Here is a 23,460-nt window from a genome sequence, read left to right as displayed (position 1 = left end):
TGCCTGCGGGGGGGGGGCGCGGCCTGCGGTGGGGGGGGGGGGATAGAGGGGGGCTGCCTGCAACGGCCCCGGTGCTGTGGCCCCCCCGTTCACAAGCTGAAGACACAGGGATTCCCCCCCCCGACTGTCCGCCGTGGAAGCACTTTTGCAGTGGGGAAACTGAGGCAGTGGCTTCAGCGGCGTTCCGGCCGCCCCCCCCTCGGCTTGTCCTGCCTGTACCGGGGGTGCAGCGGTGCAGGCAGGGAGCCAGGCAGGGCGGGGGTCACGTCGCACCAGGTCCCGCTGCAGGCAGGAAGCCGAGTGTCAGGGCGGGAAGAGGAAGAGCGACTTCCCCATCCGAGGGGGAAGGGGAAGGGTCCGGCTCGAGGGGGGGCCACCGCCCCTTCACCCTTCCCCAGAGCCCCACAGCCCCGGAGGGCTCTGGGGAAGAGGGTCATGTCCCCAGTCCCCAGCCCGGGGCTCTGCGCCGATGCGGCATCCCCAGCTCCTCCGCCCCGGCACCTCCGCTGCCGGCACATGAGCCGCTGCCCCGGCCGAGATAACCCTCCCAACGGGATAAATCCCGGATCCCGGCGGGGAAAGGAGATGCCGGCCTCAGCCCGGCCCCACGGGTGGGCAACCTCTCGCCCCAGCACTGTGAGGTGCCCCCGTGCCTCGGCTGGGCTGGGCTCGGCAGCGCCCGGCTCCAGCCTGCTGCAGGAAGGGGAGCAGGATGTGGCCCTTAATGGCAATTGCAGAGGGAACCTGAGGAAGGCAAACAGGGAAACGCGCTGGGCTCGGGGATAAACACAGCTGCCGGAGCAGACGTCAGCCCCGAGGGGCTGCGCCAGCGGCCGCTCTCCGGCCTGGCCGTGGCACCAGCCCGGCCTCTGCCCCGCCGGGGCCAGCACCACTTGGCGTGTGTGGCACCAGGCGCCAGGGCTGGGGCACATGGCAGCAGCCCACACACTCCCACAGCCCAAATCCGCCCCTGGCTGTGTGCCCTGCTGCCCTCCATCTCCTACCGGGACGGAAGCACGGCACAGTGTGGCATGGCACAGCACAGTGTGGCATGGCACAGGGTGCTGCAGCAGTCTGGCTGTCCTGGCAGCACCGTCCTGGGGACGATGCTGTCCCCGTGCATGCCAGCCACAGTGGCACACACTTTTGTCCTGGATCAGGGGGTGCGGTTTCCCGTCAGGGGGTCTCTGGGCTGCTGCGGACCGCGGGGGCTGCATGGGGGGATGCGGCTGGCCGGGAAGCTCACCCGGACTGTGGGATGGAGGGTGAACCGAGTGTGACCTGCCCCTCTGCACCCTCCAGCCTCGGGTGTCCGAGCAGGGGGACCATGGTGACCCCAGCCCCAGCATGTCCCCCTCCCCTGACCCTCTCCCTTTCCCACAGGCTGCTGAAGGGGGACGTGAAGGACGCTGAGCCGCGGGGATGCAGAGCATCAAGTGCGTGGTGGTGGGCGACGGGGCGGTGGGGAAGACCTGCCTGCTCATCTGCTACACCACCAATGCCTTCCCCAAGGAGTACATCCCCACCGTCTTCGACAACTACAGCGCCCAGAACACGGTGGATGGCAGGACTATTAACTTAAACCTGTGGGACACGGCCGGCCAGGAGGAGTATGACCGCCTCCGGACGCTTTCCTACCCCCAGACCAACGTCTTCATCATCTGCTTCTCCATCGCCAGCCCGCCCTCCTACGAGAACGTCAAGCACAAGTGGTACCCAGAGGTGTGCCACCACTGCCCCAGCGTGCCCATCCTCCTCGTCGGCACCAAGAAGGATCTGAGAAACAACCCTGAGACCATGAAGCGGCTCAAAGAGCAGAACCAGGCGCCCATCACCACCCAGCAAGGCATCAGCCTCTCCAAGCAGATCCGCGCCGTCAAGTACCTGGAGTGCTCGGCGCTCAACCAGGAGGGCATCAAGGATGTCTTCACCGAGGCGGTGAGGGCCGTGCTCAACCCTGTCCCGGCCAAGCCCAAGAAGCCCTGCGTCCTTTTGTGATGGGGCTGCTGGCGACCAGCGAGAGACGATCCTGCCCCTGCCCTGCTGCCCCCCAAGACACTGCCTGGCACCACCAAAACCCCCTGCCCACCCCGGTGCCTCCCTGAGCCTCGCTGCCCCCCCAGGGATGGTGGGACCGAGGCCGCCAGCCCAAAGCCACCAGCTTTAATAATATAGACCTTGTTTGCACTAACTGGCTGTCTGCCCCAGGGGGCTGCGGGGCTCCCCCAGCCCTGCAGGACCCCCACCCCAGCCCTGGCTGTCAGCGTTCGCTTTTGGGTGACACCTCTCTGGTCCCAGCACAGACCAACATTTCCTGAGAAGGGGATGCTCAGGGTGGCCGAACCTCCCTCCTGCCCTGAGCACCCTATGGGGACCCACCACCCCCATCCCCTGCACCTGCGGGGCTGCGGGGGGGGGCACAAGGGTAGGTCCTCAGCCCCTCTGTGCCAGCCCTGGCGCGCAGTCACCTCTGAGCATCCTGCTGCCCCGGCACTGGAATGGCCCCATCCTGCTGCGGGGTCCCGGCGGCTGTGCCGGGGGTATCCTGGGCCGGTGTTTGGGGTGAGCCCAGCCCGGCACAGCATCGCCGGCTCTCCGGGGCCAGCACCGGGGAAGTCCAGCCCTGGTGAGAGCAGTCGGAGCTGCCGATGGGCTCTGCCGGAGGAGAGCGTTCCTGCACCATGGGGTGCCGGGGCTCCACGGGGCAGTGGGACTTGCCTGTAACCAGCTGCTCCCCGAGTTGCTTCTCCTGAAATAAAGAGACCTGCCCAGGCTCCCCGTCTCCTGTGCTCTCCCGCGCGCGCCTGCCTTCCCCAAGCACAGGGACACCCCGGGGGGGACGTGGGTGCCCCCACCCCAAGCTGGGCTGGGACCCCTTGCCCTGCCAGGGCCAAGCTGAGGGCATTCACAGCAATGCCGCTGCCTGCCGGGGTTCTCTGGCCAGGGGAAGCTCGGGGTGCCCCTGCCACGGCCAGCCCCGACCCCCAGCTACCCCCATGACTACTCGGGGCCGGCGCTGAACTCAGGCTTGGGGACATTGCAAGGGATAGGAATGGGGACACCGCAGAGGCTGCGCATGGGGACATCGCAGGGGTGGGCGCAGGAGGCTGCAGGAGCGAGGTTCTCTCCCTGGGAGCCCTCCAGCCCCCCCAGCTCCGGCTCTGCCCTGTCCTGCCCCGCTCTGGAGCTGCAGGCAGAGGCCAGATCCCCGCGTCCCCGTGCCTGGGGGCTGGGGTGTCCTGGGGGACCTCGGGTCCCGCAGCCGAGTGCCGAGGCTGATGATGGCGGCAGCGAGGGACCGGCAGCAGCCCCGGCTGCTCGGCCACGCTCGCCACCCGCTTGCCAGCCCCAGCGGGCTGCCGGCACGTGCTGGCCGGCGGCCGGATCCGGCGAGGCCTGGCAGGGCCCCTGCTGCCGCGCTCCTGGGCCCCTTGCCTGGCCCCGGGTCCTTCCTGCAGGAAGGGCAGAGACCCGGCACCCGCCACAAGCCGCCTTTGTTCCCTGCTGCCATTTCCCGGCCAAAGCCAGGGAGCCGGCGTGGGCGACCGTGCCGCGAGGCAGGGTGGCTCTGGCCACATCCCATCCCCGTCCCTGTCCCACGGCCTCCTGGGGGCCGGCGTAAAGCGTGGCCCCCCCCGGGCCCCCAGCCTGGGAAACTGCGACACACACTGGCATGGCCCCGGCTCGTCCCCGGGGGGCTGCATGCCGGTGGGCTTGCAGGTCCCTGCTGCACCGAATCCTGCTCCCTCCGAGGGGGATCCCCATGGCCATGTCCTGCTCCCACTGCATGGTCGCGTGAGGGTTGTATCCTGCTCCCACCACAGCAGCAAGAGCTGACCTTCATTGCTACTATTGTCCGGAGGGGGCTGTTCTGGGGGGGGGGTCCCTCCTTTGGGGCCAGAGCTGCAGGTGGGGTCACCGGCACCCAAGGGGCTGTGCCACCCCACAAGCTCCCACGGGCAGGGTGGACGGCAGAGCCATGGGTGCCACAGTGTGGGGCTGCACAGGGTAGAGCTGGGGGCCCCCCTCCCTCGCCGGGATGCCCTGCACTGTCAGGGGCACCCTCGGTACACCCGAGGTGCCACAGCAGGGATGTCCCTGTGCCCGGGACAGGAGCTGGCCGGAGGTCTCCAGGGCAACCAACACAGACCCCCATCCTCAGGACCGGCAGGGTGCAGGCAGGGGCTGCAGCCCCCGTGGGGGGCGAGGTGCCACCCCGGTGGGATATATGGCAGAGGAGTGGGTGCTGGGACGAGGCGGGGACCCCGGGGTGGGATGCCGAGAGAGGCAGCGGGATGCAGCCCTGCCCTGGCCCCGGAGCGGCGGGATGAGCTCATGGCTGTTCTCCTCCCAGCTGCAATGAGGTCAGGGCCCCGCCATGGCCCCACCACCCCGGCAGGAGCCCCCAGCACAGGGCAGAGGGAAACCGAGGCCCGAGGCAGCTCCCCTGCCCCCTGCTCAGACCCAGCACCGTGCCCCATACACCAGCTGCGTCCGCCCCAGCCCTCCTGGCCCCGGGTTCCGCTCCCCCAGGGTTGCACTGGCCGCTGGCCCCCGCAGCCAACTCAGCGGCCCCCGGGGCTGGGTGGGGAGCAGAGCTGTCAGCTGTGGGGTGGACTCAGCCCGGGAGCACTGTGCCTCCAGCCCGGTTCTCTGGTCGGCTCCCAGCCTCTCCCAGCACCCAGGGTCCATGTCCCACACCCCAGTGATCCATGTCCTGCACCCCAGCCCAGACCCCACCCTGACCTGGGGTCCCAGGAAGGGTCGGGACCCACTGGCCGTGCACTGGCCGGGCTGTGTGGAAGCGGCATAGAGTTTGCCAAGAGCTCACAAAAATACTCAGTGCTTTATTTCAACCTCAAAACCAAGGCGCAGACGCTGGCGGCGGGCAGCACACCACAGGCATGCAGGTAGGGGAGATGGATGGAACCCGGCATGGTGCGGTGGGGACACTCACGGATGGACACGCACAAGGCAGGACCCGCTCGAAGGCCAGCCTGGCCCCAGCTCAGCCAGGGCCACCAGCCAGGGTGCCGCAGCTCCTGCTGGAGAAGGCTCTGCCCAAGCCCCGGGAGCGCAGGGACAGAGCATGGGGACATCCCAGGGGACCGTTGGTGGTGGCTGCATTCACATGAAGGGCGGTTGCAGGAACCCCGTTGGTCCTTCATGGCCAAGCGTAGTGCAGGGTGAGCCCTGGCAAGCACAGAGCTCGCCAAATTCCAGAAGGCTCCTGGTGCCGACAGGCTCAGCCCTCTCCCCCTGCCTGCAATCGCTGCCCATTCCTTTTCCAGAGAGCCTCTAGGAGCGAGCCCTGTGCTACCTCTCCAAGCACAGCACCAGCTTCCCGGTCCCTCCCTGTGCAGGATGTGGCCAAGCCCTCTTGGGTCATAGCCATGGCCCCCGTGAGCCAGAGCAGCAGCAGCCCCCTTCCACCAGTGCTGCCCAGCCCGGCTGTGCACGGGGAAAAGCAGAGGAGCCTGGGGATGCTGCCAGATCCCAGCTCCCACCCAGACGGCACCACCGCCATGTCAGCCCCCTGTGCCCTGGCAGCCAGAGCCCGCAGATGGGGGGTCACCATCAGCACCCTCCTCCCGGGGCAGCAGCAGCACCACTGGACCCCAACAGTTCCCAGCTGAAGCCCTACAGCACAGGGGAAGCCGTGCGGATGTCAGAGCGAGGACCTCCAGCACCAGTCCACTCGCCCTTCCTCCCCAAACTGGGCTTGAACCAGAGCCCAGCATCCCTGCGAGCACCCTTTGCTTGCTGGAGGGGGCTTCTGGGAAAGGCAGAGCAGGAGAGCGTAGATGCTCTCAGCATCTGCTGTGCCCCATGCACCCCTGCACTCGTGCCCTCATGCCTTTCTCCTGTACAGTCTGTGCACAGGCTGGTACATTCGAAGACGCTCCCCTCTCAGCGACACAGGCGTGGATGAGCTGGGACCCTGCCCCAGCCCCGGATGGGAGAGCAGTGCCCGGCGCCAGCCCCCAGCCACGGCTCCCATGCTGACCCCAGGCTCAGGAAGAGCCTGGACCCAGCCCCAAGCACCGCAGCATGGGCCCAGCTCTGCCCCAGCCCCAGCCCTGCAGCAAAGGCTTTCTGAGAAGACAAGGCTGCAGGCTGCTCCGTTTTGGGAGTGCAACCAGAGAGATGCAGGGGCAGAAAGTGCTCCTTCTCCTGAGGCTGCCTTAAGCTTCGAGGCCAAAAAGGCCACCAGCCCTTTTTGAGGACCTTGGCCAAGGACCCCCAGCCTGGAGGAGGAACCATGAGATCACCCACGCAAAGCAGGGGCAGGGCAAGACTCGCCCCCATGCCCTGATGCTGGGAGCAGAATCCTGCTCTGTCCGGAACATCCTCCAAAGAAACAGTCAGCAGGTACCTGCCCCTCTCCTCTGTCCTCCTGCCCATCCCGGTAGGCAGCAGGGAGCTAGGGCAGGGGGTACTGGCCTCGAGGGTCCTCAGCAAGAGCCCCCAGCTACCCTGTAAGAGAGCTCCAGGCACAGCCAGGGACCACGCACAGACACTTGTGGGGTCCAGGACCCCGGGATGATCCTTGCAGCAGCTCCACAGCAAACGCTCCAGCCCCGGCCCTGGGGGCAGCAGGAGAGGGAAGAAGTTCTCTGCCTCCCCCAGGGGATCAGCAGCCCCCACCTGGCACTGGCATCACAGCCAGCACACGGCCGGCTGTGGCACCAGGCCGGCTAGAAATGCTTGTCCTCCAGCAGCGAGCTCACCACCAGCTCCTTGTTGCCAAAGTCCCAGAAGGCAGTCATGTGGAAGGCCATGTTGGAGAGGACAACCAGGTACTCCAGGAAGGCGAAGATGGTGTACACTGCCAGAGGAAACACAGCAGGTGAGGGGAACCTGCAGCCAGGTCTGCCCTGGGAGCTGGGGGATCTCCTGGGGCACCCCTCCAGGGCAGCAGGGCACGCAGCAGGGGGCTCATCCCCTGCTTGAACCCAGGTGGGAGGAGAAGGGCAGCCAGGCACCGTCCCTTGCGAGGGAGCTGTCTTTGTCTCCGTCCAGGATTTGGCAGGCAAGGTGTCACCCCAGCCCCTTCCCCATACACAGCCAACCCATGGGGGAACCACAGCCCTGCCCCAGCCCCCTTACCTCCAGGGCTGCAGTACCAGTTGTGGTGGAAGTAGACGCACACGGCAAATGCAAACGTGATGAAGGTGAAGAAGAAGAACAGCTGCTTCCACTTGTACGACTTGCGCTCCTGGAAGAGGCCAAGAGTTGGGTCACAGCCCCGGCAGGTCCCCGGTGCCTGCCCCATCCCTCTCTCCTGGCACGGCAGGGACCTGCAGAGGCCACGAGCGGCTCAGCCCTTGCCCCTGCAGATGCTGGAGGTGCCAGAGCAGCCACCCCTGTCCCCAGGGAAGCTCTGCCCTGGCCCCACCGCAGCCCTGGGGACACAGGCAGGTACCAGGAGCCCCTTGCACGCTGCCTCCTTGGGCACAGCCATCCAGGTAAGGACCGCATCGGCTGCTTTGGCTGGGCTGCGACCTGGGGGCATGCGGGGGGATCACAGCTACGCGGAGATAAACCGAGCTGCTGCCCGGGCTCCCAGCAGCCCTGAGAGCAAGCTGCCATGGGAGGCTGCAGTATGCCAACACATCCTACCCGGCTCTTCCCCTGGGGACTTGCTGCTGCAGCCAAGTAAGGGGCGATGGGGGCCTCCGGCACAGTCTGACACCAACAAGCCACGCGGCCCCCGGTGAACGTGGGCAACTCCAGCAGGAGGACCACCCGGCCACCCGTGGTGGTGCTGGGATACGCATGGCACACGGGGCCCTCGCAGCTCTCTGAAGATGGGCCAACGGCTCTACCAGATGGTAGATCCTCCGGCTGTGGACAGGGCGGCTGCAGGTGGCCCTAGCTCCCCCGAGTGCTGCCCAACCACCCCGGCACAGGGAATTCACCGGCGTGTGCAGGCGGCGGCAGCCGGCGCTGCACCCCCTTGCTCGCAACTGCACCAGGGAGGAGGAAACCACATGAAGGGGCAGCAGCTGGGGCAGGCGCCATGCTGGAGACGTTGCACAAGCCGCCGTGGCACCAGGGGGGCCCCATCCTGTCCCCCAGCACCACCTCCAACAGTGCAACGGGTGGGAGCAGAGCAGAAGACTGCTGCCAGCAGCCCCCCACGCCCCCAGCAACGCATGGCTTGCTCCTTCTGTGCTAGCAGAGTCCATCCCCCCCCCAGCAAAGGGGGCAGCCCAGGGGGCCAGCCCCCTCCCCTACAATGGGTTCCCCCAACCCAGTGTCCCATCCACAGGCTGCCCAGCACCCCCCGAAGCTGGAGGCTGCGGGTGCAGTGGTCCCCTCCGGGAGCCATGGGGCTGCAGTGGGTACCAGCTCCAGCCCCCTTCCTCTCTTTCTCCCATCAGGCTGAGCATCATGGATAAAGAAACCTAAAGCCCTGGGGTGAGCAGGGAGCCCCCATGGCAGAGGAACCCCAAACCACAGGCAGACACCAAGGAGGGCACAGGGGAGACCCCAGCATCTCCATCCCAGCACAGGGTGGCCAACACGAGGAGCCCTGGGGCAGGGGGGCTGGAAAAAAGGGGGCTGGCCCCATACAAGGGGACCGCGGATGCCACAGATGGCCCAGACACGGGCTGTTATTCCCATTTCTGGGTGGGTGGGGAATTTCCCCCTCGTCTGATGTTTCACGTGAGACAAAAACTCCATTTTCAGGGACTGCTGAGAATAAGGAAAATTTAAATTGCCCCATCACACTTTCCATTACCCCCCGGAAAGCGTGCCGGCAGGCTCAGCCAGCCACCCTACGAGCACAAACGGGTCACAGCAGGGAGGAAAACCCAGAGAGGAAGCACAGCCTCACGGTCGCCTTCGCCATCTGGGGACGTGGGGCCAACGCAGATGCCGCCTCCGCCCCGCAGGGCCCAGGCAGGTCCTTTCCCACTGGGGCTGACAAGGGTCCCTCTCCTAGAGGCCCCCGGGACTCTCCGGAGCAGGGCTTCCCGCAGGCAGGAGCAGGCAGCCCTGCCTGCAGCCCCTGTCCACCTGCCCACCGGGAAAGAGGAGGCGGCCGGTGCTCAGCCGTGAGGGTGCGGGGCCAGCGGCGCGGGGTGGGGTGAGCAGCGGTGCCAACCCGGGAGTTAAATAACAATGAGCGGCCGGGGCTGAGGCGTTATGTAAAGTTTCACACCGGAAAAGCGGGTCACAAAACAGCCTTGTTTTCATCCAGGTCCCACGGCAGCGGAAACGGTTGTGCTACGAAGCGGCGGCAGAGTCCCGCTCGTCGTAGCAAGGTGAGCGGCAGCTCCCCGCTGCGCTCCCCTGCGCAGCACCGCGCCGTCTCATACGGCGCCACGCCGTGCTGCGCTGCATTGCATGGGGCTGCACCCTGGGACGTGGCACTGCATCATACGGCACTGCAGCGTGGTGTGCTGCGCGGCACCGTACAGCTCTGAACCGCGCCGTGCTGCACCACGCCGCTGCACTGTATCCCGCAGCGCCTCACCGCATCACGTTGCACGGCCCCCGAATCCACACCTTGCAGGAGGCTGCTGCTTGCGGTGGATTTAAGGCACCCCCAGATTCCTGGCGGCCAAAGGCTGAGGGGCCACAGGTGAGGGACCACCAGCAAAGCCAGGGCCACAGGAAGCGGTGACAGCAACCAGCGCTGCCCGAGCCATGAGCAGAGCAGCAGGCATAGTCCATGCTGGTGAGCAGACAGGCAGCTCATCTCCATTGGGCACCAGCAACTACCAAAGCTCCCGCCACACTGCCTGAAGTGCAGGCATGCCGGTTCCTGCCTCCTCCTGCACCAGGGCAGGGGGTAATGCTCCAGCTCCCACATCTCCCCCACAGTCCCCATGCTCCTTCCTATTGCATCCAGCTGTCCTGCCTGGGCTGCAGGGACCTTCCCTGAGGAGCAGCGAATGGTGCCAGGTTTCAAGCCAGCGGCTGCTGAGAAACCTCTATTCGGCATCATGGGCATCTGTCACGACATGTGCCAGCTCCCGACCCCTGTGGCAAGCAGGTGTAATCCCCTGGGGCACTGGGCTGAGCTGGACGTGCCCTGGCATTAGGGATTAACACCTAATTATCCACTCACCTCTATAATCCCTGGTCAGGCTGGGCCCAGCCCAGGGACTTGCCCTCCAGGGAGAAGCAGAGGATGAGCAGAGAGGGCACCTCTCCACCCAGGAGGCCCCAGAGGCACAGGGTCAGGGTGCCAACAGCGTGAGCCTGGGGTGGCTGCTCCTATGGGGATATCCTCGGGGTCCTGCAGCAGGACAAGGGGCAGCACAGGGGCAGGAGACCCTCAGGTTAGTGCCCTGGAGGGGAGATGGCAGCTCTAAGCAACCTGGCAGAAGGCTGAAGCCTCCACGCTCCAGCTCCCTGTGATGAAAGAGAGGGATAAGAAAATCCCAAGGACGCGGGACGAGTGACCACAAAATGCTCAGGACACACACTGAGGTGGTGAAGATGGTTTTACAGCCCGGCAAACCCAGAGGGAGAGAGGTGCACCCCTCCTTCTGCTAGAGGGAAGAACCCTGACCCTAACCCAAGCTTGACCCTGACCCTAAGCCTAAACCTGACCCTAAGCTTAAGCCAGCATGGTGCAGTACAGCACCTGCTCCCCTGCAGAGCCGGGGCAGAGGGATGCTGCCGGGGCACTCCCATGCCTGGCACAGGCAGCAGGCATCGGCCACCAATGGATGGGGTGCTCCAAGCTCAGCCAGTTTCAGGCTCTCCCCAGGCTCTTGCTGGGGCTGCTGGGCTGGCGCAGCTGCAGCTGGCAACACTCAGCTGCTAACCCTGTCTTCGCAACTTCCTCCTGCCAAGACAGACCGGGGCACCCGGTGTTCCTTGCAAGCCACTCCGGTTTCACGCAGCCCCTCGCTCTGACCCAGCCCTCCATAGCTGGATGTGTGTCTGGCCCAGAAAACCACAGACAAATTATATTTAGTCCAGCAGCTTGCAGGCTTTGAGCTGAGGCACATTCCCCGTGCACACGAAGGTGAGTCAGGAGCCGGAGGCCAGACAATGCGGGAGAGGAGAAGAGACCAGCTGCACCAACCCAGCCCAGCAGGGCTAGCCCTGCAGCCCCAGCCCGGGACACTGCCCTATGCGGCTCCAAGCCTGCAGAAGGCATCCACCGTCTCCTTTGCGCATCCCGGGGAAGCCCCCAGCCCTGCAAACACAGCTCCAAGGGCTGGAGGATGGCTGCTGTGAGCAGGCAGGTAGGAAACACCAGCAAGGAGGCACAGAGATTCCTACTTCTTCCACTGCCTCTGGAGAGGAAGACGATGGACTCCGCAGAATTCACACCCCAGTTGCTGATGGGGACAGGGAATGCAATGGCAAAGTGACATTAATTCAAAACGCAACAGCTACGCTCTCCTGGGACCTCCCAAGCACCGGCTCTGCTCCTGGAGCTGTCCATTCCTGGGGGACAAGCAGCACCCTCAAGGCTTTGTGCTGCACACTGGTCCCAGCTCCTCCTCTAGCATTTCTGGCTCCTCTGTGGTGAACCCGAAGACAAACTGCCCTGGTACTGAGGGCTCAGTGCTGGGATATTTATAGAGGGCTTGTGTGACCTACCACCACCACCCCCATGGGCTGCTGTCACTAGACTGCTGGCTAGGCGATGGTGTTACCGAGGAGTTGGGCTGAAACCACACGTGTTCACCGACCGCCTTTGTGGTACCCTCTGCACGGCTCCAGCAGCAGCTGGAAACTCAGCTCAGCTGTCCTGCTCAGGCAGCACAAGCAGAAATGGCTTAACCAGCGCCGAGCGGGACAGGAGCGGCAGCAGAGCGAGCAGGGCGCCTGCCAGCCAGGCACCAGTCAGCCCCTCCATGCTCACGTAGCCAGGGTTTGCAGCTGAGCAGCACCTCTACCTTCACACTTGCTGCATGAGATGCTTTCCAGAAGCTGCCAGCCTGGGTCCGGGCTCAGCCTGCACGCCCTGCGGAACAGGCTGATGGCAGCCTGGGCTGCTGTGGGGAAGAGTCCTGGTGCCAGTGGCACAGCGGGACCCAGCTCCGGTGATGGGCCTGAAGCAGCCGGCCCGGTGGCCACCGTGAGGGTGCATGAGCGTCTCCCGGCCAAAACGCAGCCACTAGTGACACCAGCCGCTGGGGCAGGGGGGAAATATGTTTGCAAACAAGAAGTGAAACTGCTCTGCTCTGCTGCACTGCTCATCATCTTTGCTGTGGCAGAGCCAGCTGTGGAAGGAGGGTTTTAAAGGGCACATAGCTGGCCAGGAGCAGAGAATGACTGCAGAGATGCCAGCCAGGGAGGGCGATGCCACGCCAGCCATGGCCAAGCATCAAGGGCTGGATGCGCTACCTGTAGTCCGCTATGATTAGTCCGCAGCTGGCTCCATTTCCCTTTTTCCCCTGAGCTCTCTTCTCCGCTTTGCACCTTCCCCTCCTCCTCTCAGCCTGCTTTTTCTTCCCTTCCGCAGTTTTATTTTCCTTTCTCTCACTATTTGCCACCTTGCAACTGGAAACCATCTGTACTTCCCCATTACAAACAAGTTCCTCAGCACCTTCCTGCCCTTGCAGAAAGGCAGTTGCAACACGAGCCCCGATGAATGCGAGGCTTTTGCAAGACCAATTCCTGTCACTCACACACAGAAACTCCGGCAAACCTGGGGAGCTTCTCCCCCTCCGACAGTGCTAAAAAGCAGTGCAAGACACAGGGCCTGAGAAGGGCTGCGCACAGACCCCCTGCTCCCTCCTCCAGATGGAGCAAGAGGAAGGCTGGGTCCAGCCTTCCAGCTCCTCACATGGAGTTTGCCCTGGAGATGTCCCCAGGTTTGGCCCCGGAGAACCTGAACCTCCCCTGGGGACCCTCGGTGGTTTCCTCTGCTCCCTCAGCTGAAGAGGGAAGGATGGGACACCATGGGACCAGAGTCATCCCCCGCACCCATCCCCTCCTGCCACCACCGGCTCCAGGGCCTGGGGTACCAAAGGTGAACAAAAAGCCCCCACAACCGACACGAACGGAGCCAGAACCCAGCCCCGAGACGCCGTGACCCGCAAGAAGAGATCACTTGTGCCCTGCCCTAAAACAGCCCGGCAAGCCTCCAGCCTGGCCAGCTCAGCAACTGCCCAACTTCTCCCTGCTCCTGCTGAGGCTGGCAGTTCCCGTCGGCTGCTCGGCTCAGGGCGAGGAGGATGTGGCGTCGGCAGCACCGCGCTCGCCGCGGCCTTGCTGCCCCTCCCTTGCCGAGCCAAGCAAGCCGCCGGTGTTGCAAGAGCTGAGCCCTGCTGCCACCAGCCCTGAAAAGCTGACATGGAGCTCGAGGAACTCAAATAGCAGGATAAGCCCGGGGAGACCCTGCCCGGCCTGGAGGAGCCGTGGTCCCGTGGGAGTGATTCACAATGGGAGCCCAACTCACACATCATGGGACACTGATGGAGCGACAAAGCAGATCTGCAGAGCGACGATAAGGGCGAGCGCCCACTTATCAAAGGATGCCACCCGCGGCCACGTGCCCGGCGGCGTGCCAAGCCCTTGGCCCGCTTTGTCCAGACACTTCCAATCTGACGGCTGTGCCACCAGCCTGCAGCGCTTTCCTTTCCAGAGGAACTCGCCTGCCTCCCTCGCTCCCCGGGCGACAGCTCCATCTGCCGACACGTGGCCCCACAGGGAGCCGGTGCAGGGGACGCCACGCTCCCAGGAAGGGGGACAAACCCTGGCTCCAGGTCAGGGCTGGCCCCAAAGGGGTCCTCTCTCCGTGGGGGGACACCATGCAACCCTGCAGGCAGCTCCCCTCCATCAGCAGGGCCTTTCCAAGATGGGAGGAGGAAGCTGTGCCAGGTGGTGGCACTGTGCTGGGGGGTGGCATGTTCAGCCAGGGCATCACTGTGCCCCCCTGCACTTCCACCCAGGGATGTGCCACGGTCGACACGTCCTCAGAGGGGGCAAATGCTCCTTTGCTGGGCTTGGGCACATACACCAGGATGCAGGAGTGCTCCAGCACAGCTTGAGCCCTGCAGCATCAGGGAGAGAGTAAGCAGCCCCCAGCCCAAGTGAGTCCTGCAGGACAGGGGACGGGTTTGCTGTGCCTCTCGCCCCGTGCCCAAAACAAGCCACCCAGCAGCACCGGAGCAGATGCACAGGCTGCTCCAGCGGGTGCACGAGAGCCCAGGTGACAGCATCCAGTGACACCGAGCCCATAGGCTTTGTGGGCATGGGCTGCTCCCCCAGCAGAGCCCCCATCCTGCAGCAGCTTCACAGACCAGCTGTGGACAGGCAGACACACAGGATGGGCTCTGGACAGCCATGCCAGCACCTCCCACCTGCTTTCCTCAGCTCCTCGGGAGCAGGTAATGAACCAGCCCCAGCAGGTGACCTGGCAGAGAAGGGCGACCTGCAGGCAGATGGCAGCAGGGCACACCGGGTCAAAATGCCGGCAGGACTTTGCTCACAGTGTTCCCTAACATGAACTTGGGAGAAACCCACCTGAATTACCGGCAGAGAAAAGCCAGACATTTAGAGGCAGGCTGCTCACCTCCCTGATCCGATCCTCTGGCTCTGATGCTGTGACAGATCAGGGATGCATTACACCAGAGCTCTCTGCCCACAGCCCCTGCTACACACAGCTATGTGCACCCATCACCATCGGGGCATGCAGGCTCAGAGCTCAGCCCCGCGAACGGCCACCATGCCCAGCTCACAGCCAGCATCTGCTTTTTTGCTTCCCACGAGCTGACAGCAGGACTAGCGCTGCTGCTAACACACTGCAACCAAAACTCATGGGCTTGCTGCAATGCTACAGTCTGCAAAGGTGCATCACCTGCAGACAGGCGCTCCCCAGGGGTGACTGCTGCTTGGGGAGATGTTGTCTGAGGTGCAGTGCTGGGGGAAGGGATGCAGGGGCTCGGATTTCTTGCCAAAAAACAAGACAAGCCAAAAAAGATGAAATAAATAAAGGATTCCATGGGAAAGCCACCAAGGAGTGACTGCTGAGCTCTCGTTATCCCCATATCACCAGAGACAACAGACCACTTCCCAGCAAGAGGGGAACCCCAGGATCTCCAAAAGTCCCTTTCATAGGGAATCTTGCAGCCAAACAACTGCTAGAAGCTTCTTTTCCAAGTCTCTGAAATAAGCCAGCAAGGGGATGGGCTCGGTGAATTGCCGGAAAGGGATGATAAACAGCCATGATGGGGCAGGAACCTTAGCAAGGCACTCTCTGTAACTGTCTGAGCAGACCCCACGCACAGCGCTCATCCTGCTCATACATGGGCAGTGTGTCTGAGCAGATCCCACACACAGCACCCACCCTGCTCCGTAAGCAGTCAGCTCACCTGAGCAGACCCTGAGGACAGCACCCATCCTGCCCTGTATCCCTGTACACAATCCCTTCAGAGACGCTTGCTCCCAGTCCTCGCCAGCTTTCTGACCCCAGGATAAGGGCACACACCTCCGACAGTTTCCCCTAAAGGTCTCTGCTTTGCAAAGCAATCACCTTCCTGAGGCAATGCAGTCCAGGGAGCCCTGGGGACCCTTCCCCATTTAGTACTGTGGATGGTGAGGGTTGGACTGGGGATCAGCTGAGCAAGACACATCACTGAGGAGAAAAGGACAGAGAGGTCCAGGGAGCCCAGAGACCCAGACAAAGCTGAGCATACAAGAGGCACACATGCGCAGAAGGAGCTGTCACATACGGAGTTTCAAAGCTGAATGTCCTGCCCTGCCTGCCTGCGGCTCTGCCGGTGCCCACGGTCCAGCACTCATGCCACAAACCAGCACGGCACCAAAGCTGCATCCAGGCAATGGAGCCAGAAGCCCCTGGCTGGATCCTCTGCCTGACCTGCCGCACGACCAGCAAGTCCCCGAGCCCACTGGCCCCCTCACAGAGGAGAAGACCCACAGCCAGCCTGCTCAGTGCACCGATTTCTGGAGGAAAGGGATAACACAACATCTGCTGCCCACTGCTGGCAGCTGTTCCCAGCTTGCAGGACCAGCAGGTTCCCTGTTCCCCAGCACAGAGAAGCCAGTTTCCGCTCAGAAACAGACATCCTCAGGCAAGAAGAAGGGGTCAGCAAACCTGAACCACGGGGACAGTAGTGGGGCAGTTTTCAAATGTCAGCTCTAAGTGAAAACCAGAAAATAGGAAATTAAAAGATTCCTCCCCACCTTGTTTTGGTAAACCATGAATTTTGGTGACCATGTTTCCCAGTTTCACCTGCTGGTGTTAACTCCTTTAGCACCCAGTTACGGTTATTTCACAAGTGAGCGACAGCTGAAGCCCTCCACCGCCAGCCGAGAGCCCCCTCCCCAGCACCCAGCACTGCACGGAGAGAAGAAAGTAAAGTTTCTGTACCTCGGGACTTACTGTGTGTTTCTTAGTCATTCTCCAGAGGATGCACGTCAGAAGCATGTGGCCCAGAGCCGACGTGATAAAGACGATGAAGGCATTTTCATGGATTGCTGAATCAACAAAACAACAGGTTTCCTGTTAAATCTGAGCCAAGAGCACAAGGGGAACGTGGGACAGGCTTTGGGAGGGTGAAAGACTGCTTTCTGCAGGATGTGGTCCTGCTAGGAGTCCCAGCACCCAGCAGATGCTGTGCCCCCAGCATGAGCAGCAGTCCGGGGACCCAGGGTCTTTGCAGGAGACAGGCACAGCACGGCTCCGCACCCCTCGCAGAGAAGGGGAAGGGGGATTTAATAACAAAGCTGCTTGCGCATGCCTCCCTGCCCCCTGTAAGTCTGGGGCTGGAGGGGGATTCGAGTTGCAGGAAGACTTATCCCAAAGGTGCCAGGAGGGTGTTTATGTGCTCTGGCACCCAGTCTGAGAGTCTCCATTGCTTCACACAGCTGTAAACCTCAGGCACCCTTGAGAGCAGATCAGCATCACCACTATTGTTCTAGGCATGGGGAAACTGAGGCACAGGGTGGGGGGGAGTTGCAGAGTGAGCCAGTCCACGATCTAGAAAGGGCCACCTTCTGGCCTCCTGCATTATCTGACTGCCAATTAACAGTTGCCATCAGCCTCATCACCAGCACCAAGGCTGCCTCGTGCGTCACTGAACTAGCCCAGATTTAGGGTCAGGCTGGAAGTGCAGCTGGAGCAACACTAAGCCAGAGCAGCCCACGAAACCCCAAAGCCACACACAAAGCCCATGCAACTTCAGGTAAGTTATTTTCAGATGAGTGTTTCTGTGTAAGAGTTTCCCAGCCTCTTCTCCAGGAACTGAACCATAGGCTGAATTCCCAACCACCTGAACATAAGAAATGATCTTCCCTGCTTCCCCTCTCGACTCCAGGGGAAGGGAAACCACATGAGGAGCAATGGTAAAGGCAGCTATTACAGGTGAAGACGTGAGCCGTGTCCTGCAGAGACGATTAACCTGAGCCCATTCTCATCTCAACACGGCAGCTAAGGTCTGAAACTTTCCCCACAAACCTGAGATCAGTCTGTAATAAGGATCTGAGATAACTGGGTTAGCCTCAGCTCTCAGTGCGGCTTTTGCCCAGCCACTCAGCCACATTTCAGTCCCCTCCTCACAAAGCTATGCACAAGGCAGTCAGAGCCATTCGGGTGATGATGTGCTCTGAGGTATCCAAACCCCAAAAGAGCATCTAAATTTCTTAGGGTGTGCTCCCAGCCCTGACACGTTTGAGAAGCCTTGCCGTCAGGTCAGTCTGCAATCCCCTGCTGTGGTGGGGGCAGCTGGGGACACTGGCAGAGGCAGGCAGGGTGGCAACGCGATGCCTCACCGCAGGGGACAGGGAGTGCCAGCAGGAGACAAGGAAGGTGAGCTGGACAGGAACATCCCCTAGACCACAGACCTCCATCAGCTGGAGGTTCATGTCCAGCCATTCCAGGTCACTGGGCTCCACGACGGATCTCCATCCTCACCCTAAAGGCTGGGGAGGTCCTTGGACTCCGTTCATGACACCGCAGCCCTGAAGCCAGCAGCCTTACTGGTGAAGGCCCAGTGGAAGCCAGTGAGCACCCAAAGCGGGGGAAGCTTCATCAGACGGACAGCCAGTGTGCCTGTGACAGACCCCAGCACAGACTGCTCTGGGCATGGCTCCCGAGCGATGACCAGGTGAGCAGAAAGGCAATAACCACTGCACTGTGAAAGACAGAAGCATCTGTGAGTAGGAAAATAAGCAGCATGAGCAGAGAGCTGTCAGCTGTCTCACCAGCCCGAAGGGTGTTGGGGCTCATGCACTTGTTAGCTGTTTTTCCTGGATAGCCTGTCGTTTTGGCACGCAAGATGCAATGTCTCCAAAGACCTGCTTTGACAGAGAATCAGGACAGCGCCTGCACTGCTCTGCTCTGCGCTTTGAATGTGAAACCTTGCTCCGATGGCAGCAGTGGGGTGGAGGGAGCTTCAGACATCATCCACCTGGTCCTCTGCACTGGGGCTGGACCCATCAACCCCACAGGCATGTTCCCAGCCTTCTTGGAGGGCTCTGGTGGCCATAGCCTGTTTCCAGTTTGCTGCTTTAAGCAGTTACAAGGCTTCCTGATCCCCACCACATCTGCCTTTCGAGAGCTTGTTTTCCTCACCCATTGTGAGTAGGAAGATACTCTCAGTACAGTATCAGCCGCGTTCCCACCTCCCTATCTCACCTCCTTTGCTGCAAGGAGACAAACTCTATTCTGTCAACCTCCCCTCACCAGCACCTCTCCAAACCCTCTGTTCTTGGAGCTCTGGCCTGGCGTCTCTTTGCGAGACTTTGTGACTACATCCTCCAGTGTGTTCCCACAGCCGGATACAATATCCGTCATCATCACCCTCAAACTGTGTGCAGGAACAGCCAACACACGACAATCCTGCTGAGAAGTCCCAGAACTGGGTTTGTTTCCGCTGCAACAGCACCACCTTGCTGGCTTGTGGATTTGAGTCCTGCCAAGTCAATCCCCAGTGCCTTCTCCAGATTTTAGGATTAAACAGTGTCTGGATATCATCACTGGCACTTAAATCCATTTCAGATGAGACCATGTGGGAGAAGGACATTTCCCAGCCTACATTGATTGTATTCTGCACACACTGATTTAACCTAAAAAAAGTCTGATTTTGTTTTCAGGTCAACACAAGAAATTCTACCCAGACAGTTTTGTGGGAGGGTATTTAAAATGCAGCTGGAACAGAGCGTGGGCTGGAAGCCAGCTCAGAGCCAAAGCCAAAGCTCAGCAGTGGAGACAGAGCGGATAGCAGGGACAAGCACTAACCTGCCTTTGCTCAGCTGAGGTGAGACACATTAAGCATGGCCTCGGCACACAAGTGGGAACAAAGCACTAAAGTCTGATCCTAGTCTTGATACAAAAATGCAGCCTACGGTTTCAGCCAGTTATCAGCAACCAAGAATTTTGGGAAGAACACGGCTATTTGCACATAACTTTGCTCTATAAATACTAATTTAAATAGTTTTTTGGTTTTTTTTTTTAAGTTTTTTCCCCTCCAATACTTCCAAAACACTGGCATGAAGCAGAACTCTGCAAAGCCTCGGCAGCCATGAGCTAGACCACCAGCACAACGGTCAGCACAGAGCATGGGAGGAGACACCTACCATAGTTTTCAGATGAGGACACGTACGTCAGAATAAGGAGGGAGAAGTTTTCAAGCAGGTTGAGCAGCAGGTTGAAGTGGCACAAGCGCAGGTAGCGAGGGTGCGAGCAGTGGCAGCTCTGGTAGTGTTTCCAGTAAGCGACTGCCACCAGGAAGCGGGGAGCCGAGTGGAGGCCGATGCAGAGGCGCCAGACGTAACGCTGGGGAGTCTCGCCTCCGATAGCGGCGCTGATGGAGGGGAGGTAGTTAGGGACCTGGAAGAGAAACAGCGGCTCATGGGGAGAGGCGTCAGGAGTGTGTCATATTGTTGTATCTGTAGCCCTCCAAGACTCTAAAACTAGGGGTTTGGGTTTTTTTTTCCCCTAAATAAGTTTAATGCTATTTCAAAAGCCGAGGAACATAATGTGGCAGCAACCCTGGTTCATCCCCAAGGACCACGCAGCCCTCAGCCCTGCCGGGACAGTCCCCAGGTGCTGGGGTGCCCTGCTCATGGTCCCGCTCAGGTTTCTTAAGCTTTATACCTTTGACTTTTATTCCTTCCCTTTACTCAGTCACAGTCCCCCATGTCTTCTGTGCCCCCAGGTTTGGGGAGAGAGGAGAGAAGGGTGCACAGTTTTGTTAGGCCAACTCTAACAGAGAAAACTGATAGCAAGAGCAGGCAAAGACAATGTTCAGGGAGGAACACAAAAGCAGGAACACCATCAATACAGCCCCAGAATAAACTCCCAACCTCCAGAATTTCACAGCTCAGGGACTTCCCAAGCCAGCCACGATTTCTATGCACCAGGTAATCCACTCTTCCATGATCCTGCTCAGTCTCCCCTGAAGCCCACGCAGAACAGTGCATCCCCAGCATCCTGTAGAGGCGTTCCCCAGATCAGCTACTCTCAAGGCATCCAAGAAGGAGCTGGTTCCTCAAGCAGAACCTGCCACCTCCATACAACATCCCCTACTTCTCATACTGGCAGAGGGCGAGCAGTGGATCCCTGCCTACCGTCTCCAGGTCAGCCACAACCTCAGAGGTCTCTGTCTTGCCTCTCCCCACTCTCAGCCCAGAGTTTCTTCCTGTGTGCAGCTGAAGAGCCCTCGCTTCACCACCCCAGGAACAGGAGCTGCGTGACACCGCCCTTGCTGCCCTGCCCCATACACCTAAGTGGTGAGGAGGGGACAGAATCACAGGCTGGGTGTGCACATTACTTATCTCTCCAAATCAAACCACCCTGGTGTTTTGTTGCTCCACCACCCCCCTCAGCAGCCTGCCTCACCCTCCCTGCTCCAGGATCTCAGCATAGCTATCAGCCTGTGTCACTCCACTGCGTACAGGCATGAGGAACAACACAGACCCCATAAAGCCCTGGGGTCATCTCCTGCTGGTGTGAGAATGACTCCTGCCCTGTTCTCAGCTTGTAACCAGCTGCTTATCCGTGCTTGTGCCATGGCTGCTTGAAAGCCCTGGGGAGGAACCTGATCCCATCCCTTTAGGAAATCCAGGCGGTCCTTCTCAACCCCAGCTCCCCAGGCATGTGCCTGTGACTCCTCTGAAGAACTCCAGCAGATATGAGGGGCAGCAATTCCTTTTATTAAAACGGGGCTAACTCTTCCACAAGACAGTATATTTATCTGTAGCTTTACTAGTTTTATTCCTTACCATAATCATCACCAACGTGCCTAGTACAGACATCAGCTTGACCAGTCTGTACTTCCCTAGGTTGCTTTTAAAAAGCTGAAACCTCAGTTGGTAGTCCCCAGGCATCACAAGTACATTAAAATAAAGCAGTTTGTTCAAGATCCTGTAACACTTTTGGTGGGAAAGCCTGGAAGAAGAGAGGACCCCTGCCACCCCACCAGCTGCCCCAGCCAAGCAGCCACAAACTTGAAGAACATTCTGCTGAAGAGAGTCGCTTACCCCGCAATGGGTTGCTGTCGTCTCCTGGAAATGGAACAGCAGAGACCAGATCACACAGAAAAGGAAACCAAAGAGTGGGCAAAACACAGTGCCAACGGCCAGTGTGGTAAAACGGAGCCGGAAGAGGATCCCATCTCGATCCAGGGGCAGCGGTACCTGTAACATCTTGATGGACCTGAAGACAAACAAACAAGCAATGTTTGATGGGGATTCTCTGTAGTCCTGCAAGGTCCAGCTCCAAACAGCCCTGGGCAGGGATGCACGCATACAGCTGGCAGAGATGGCCTCTCACACCCCTGTTTGACAGCAGCACAGCCCTAGTGCAGGCATCAAGGACAGGCAGCCGAAAGCACTGTTCTGGAGACGCAGAAAGCCTGAGACTCCTGTACAACAGGGAGCAGGGCCAGAGCAGTGGCCAGGAAGGAGCGGGCAGCGGGATGTGTGGGCAGCAGGACATGAGGGCAGCGGGACATCCCGCGCTGTGCTGCAGACAGCAAGACCGATTTGGCTGGAAAGGCATGTGAGCTTTTTTCGGCGGGGTATGTCTATCCAGACCGTTCCCGGGCTAAGCTCAGAGCTGCCGCACAGGACAGCGCTGACATAGCGAGGGCACTGGGTGCTGCCTGCCAATGCTGCCGCGAGCTGTAGCTCTTCCACCACGTCCCCAACCACCCATGGCACCGTCCTCACTCCGCTGCCACTGCGCCGCGGCCCCACATCCAGCACCGTTCCAGCCGAGCGCTCAGCACCTTTACAAGCAAGACTCTGGCTGCAGGATCAGGATCTTGCAAGCCCTGCACCTTGCACAACAATAAAGCCATGGTTCATCAGGTCGGGCAAGTTGGGACAAGCAGTTTATCAAGCTCGCAGCCTGCCTCTGGCTCAGGGCTCTCCATCAGCTCAGTCCCAACACTCGCTGGCTGCTCTCTTGCCCTCGGCCACGGCTGTTCATCCTTTAACATTCCCACGCACCCTTGGCCGCAGCCCAGCTGCCCTCAGACCGACGGGGTCAGAGCCACATTAAATCAGTCTCGATCACCACATGCGTCTTCCTTCGAGCTCTCCTCCCTCCACGGCAGGCCCCAACCTCTCCTGTCCCAGCAGGCTCCCCTCTGCCTGGGGACAAGGGCCACCGAGCAGCCCAAACGAGGGGCTGCGACATTCTGCTCCAAGCGAGCAGTTCGGGATCCCTGCCTCTCCTCAAGACACCGTGCGGGCTCCAGAACAAATCCGATTTATAGACAATCCCTCAGAAGCCAGTTACCAGCGAGGACAGGAGTCTGGGCAGCTGCCCCAAGGCAGCGCATCCACCCCCTCTTCCAGCACCATAAGCCCCCCCTCCAGCACCAGGGACCATCCCTGCAAGCGCTGCGCCCACCTCAGCAGCCAAGGGCTATGGAAAACACAGCTCAGCCCCCTCGCCTGGGCTCTGCCGCTGCTTTACAGGCTGCTGCGAGTTGGGGGGAGTGGGTTTATTTACAAGATAAAAGCAAAGCAAAAGGGAAGCTCTACTGTGGCTCTGCTGGAGCCCTTTAGGGTCAGGACTGCAGCAAGCCGGACTGGGGGGAACGGGATCCCATGGCCAGCCCAGGCTCGCCTCTCCAGGATGCTCCCCCCCCCCCGCAGCGACCCCCACCCCAAGGGGACACCCCTGAAGGGCAGAGCTGTCAGAGGCAGCCGTGCTTCCTGCAGAGCAAGGCCCAGGTTGGGGGGACGGGGACCCTCGCACCCTGCGCCCCCCTTGAGGGGACACACGCACACCGCGCAGCGTGTCATGGGGATGTCCGAGGCAGGGGGGTGTCCGTGGGGGACAGCCTCGCGGTGGGGGGGACACGGGGACGACGACACACGGTGACCCTGTTATCCCCAAAAAGGGAGACCCCGCTTAGCCCCCCCACCCCTCTCTTTGCCCAAAGGGGGCAAATAAAAAAAGCAAATCTTTTGTGTCACACGCTGAACAGCCCCGAGCCTGCCCGGCACCCCCCACCCCGTAGAGACACCCCCCTCGGCACACCCCAGCCCCCAGAGACC

The 23,460-nt window shown here is 61.1% G+C and overlaps 2 protein-coding genes across 6 annotated transcripts; one reads left to right on the top strand and one right to left on the bottom strand.

Annotated features, from left to right (window-relative positions):
* The first annotated feature begins 1,388 nt into the window (after positions 1-1,388).
* Positions 1,389-2,355, top strand: RHOG (ras homolog family member G). Its single transcript, XM_010576688.1, has one exon. It carries the CDS (start codon positions 1,423-1,425, stop codon positions 1,996-1,998), a length of 576 nt encoding a protein of 191 aa, XP_010574990.1. The 5' UTR covers positions 1,389-1,422; the 3' UTR covers positions 1,999-2,355.
* A 2,422-nt stretch (positions 2,356-4,777) lies between these two features.
* Positions 4,778-21,878, bottom strand: PGAP2 (post-GPI attachment to proteins 2). Of its 5 annotated transcripts, none has more exons than XM_010576692.1 (6): positions 21,699-21,878; positions 21,430-21,604; positions 19,525-19,777; positions 16,319-16,425; positions 7,111-7,219; positions 4,778-6,829 (listed from the first exon to the last, which is right to left on the bottom strand). In XM_010576692.1, exons 2-6 carry the CDS (start codon positions 21,592-21,594, stop codon positions 6,699-6,701), a joined length of 765 nt encoding a protein of 254 aa, XP_010574994.1. In that variant the 5' UTR covers positions 21,595-21,604; positions 21,699-21,878; the 3' UTR covers positions 4,778-6,698. The 5 variants fall into 5 exon arrangements, with proteins under 5 accessions (XP_010574994.1, XP_010574996.1, XP_010574991.1 ...); XM_010576694.1 differs by having other exon boundaries at positions 16,331-16,425; XM_010576689.1 differs by lacking the exon at positions 21,699-21,878 and having other exon boundaries at positions 21,430-21,676.
* Between the last annotated feature and the right edge of the window lie 1,582 nt (positions 21,879-23,460).

This window comes from Haliaeetus leucocephalus, unplaced genomic scaffold (genome assembly GCF_000737465.1).
Source record: "Haliaeetus leucocephalus isolate CR32 unplaced genomic scaffold, Haliaeetus_leucocephalus-4.0 Scaffold536, whole genome shotgun sequence".
Classification (NCBI taxonomy): Eukaryota; Metazoa; Chordata; class Aves; order Accipitriformes; family Accipitridae; genus Haliaeetus; species Haliaeetus leucocephalus.
Note: the sequence above shows the minus strand (reverse complement) of the source record. Positions and strands in the feature narration are given on the sequence as shown.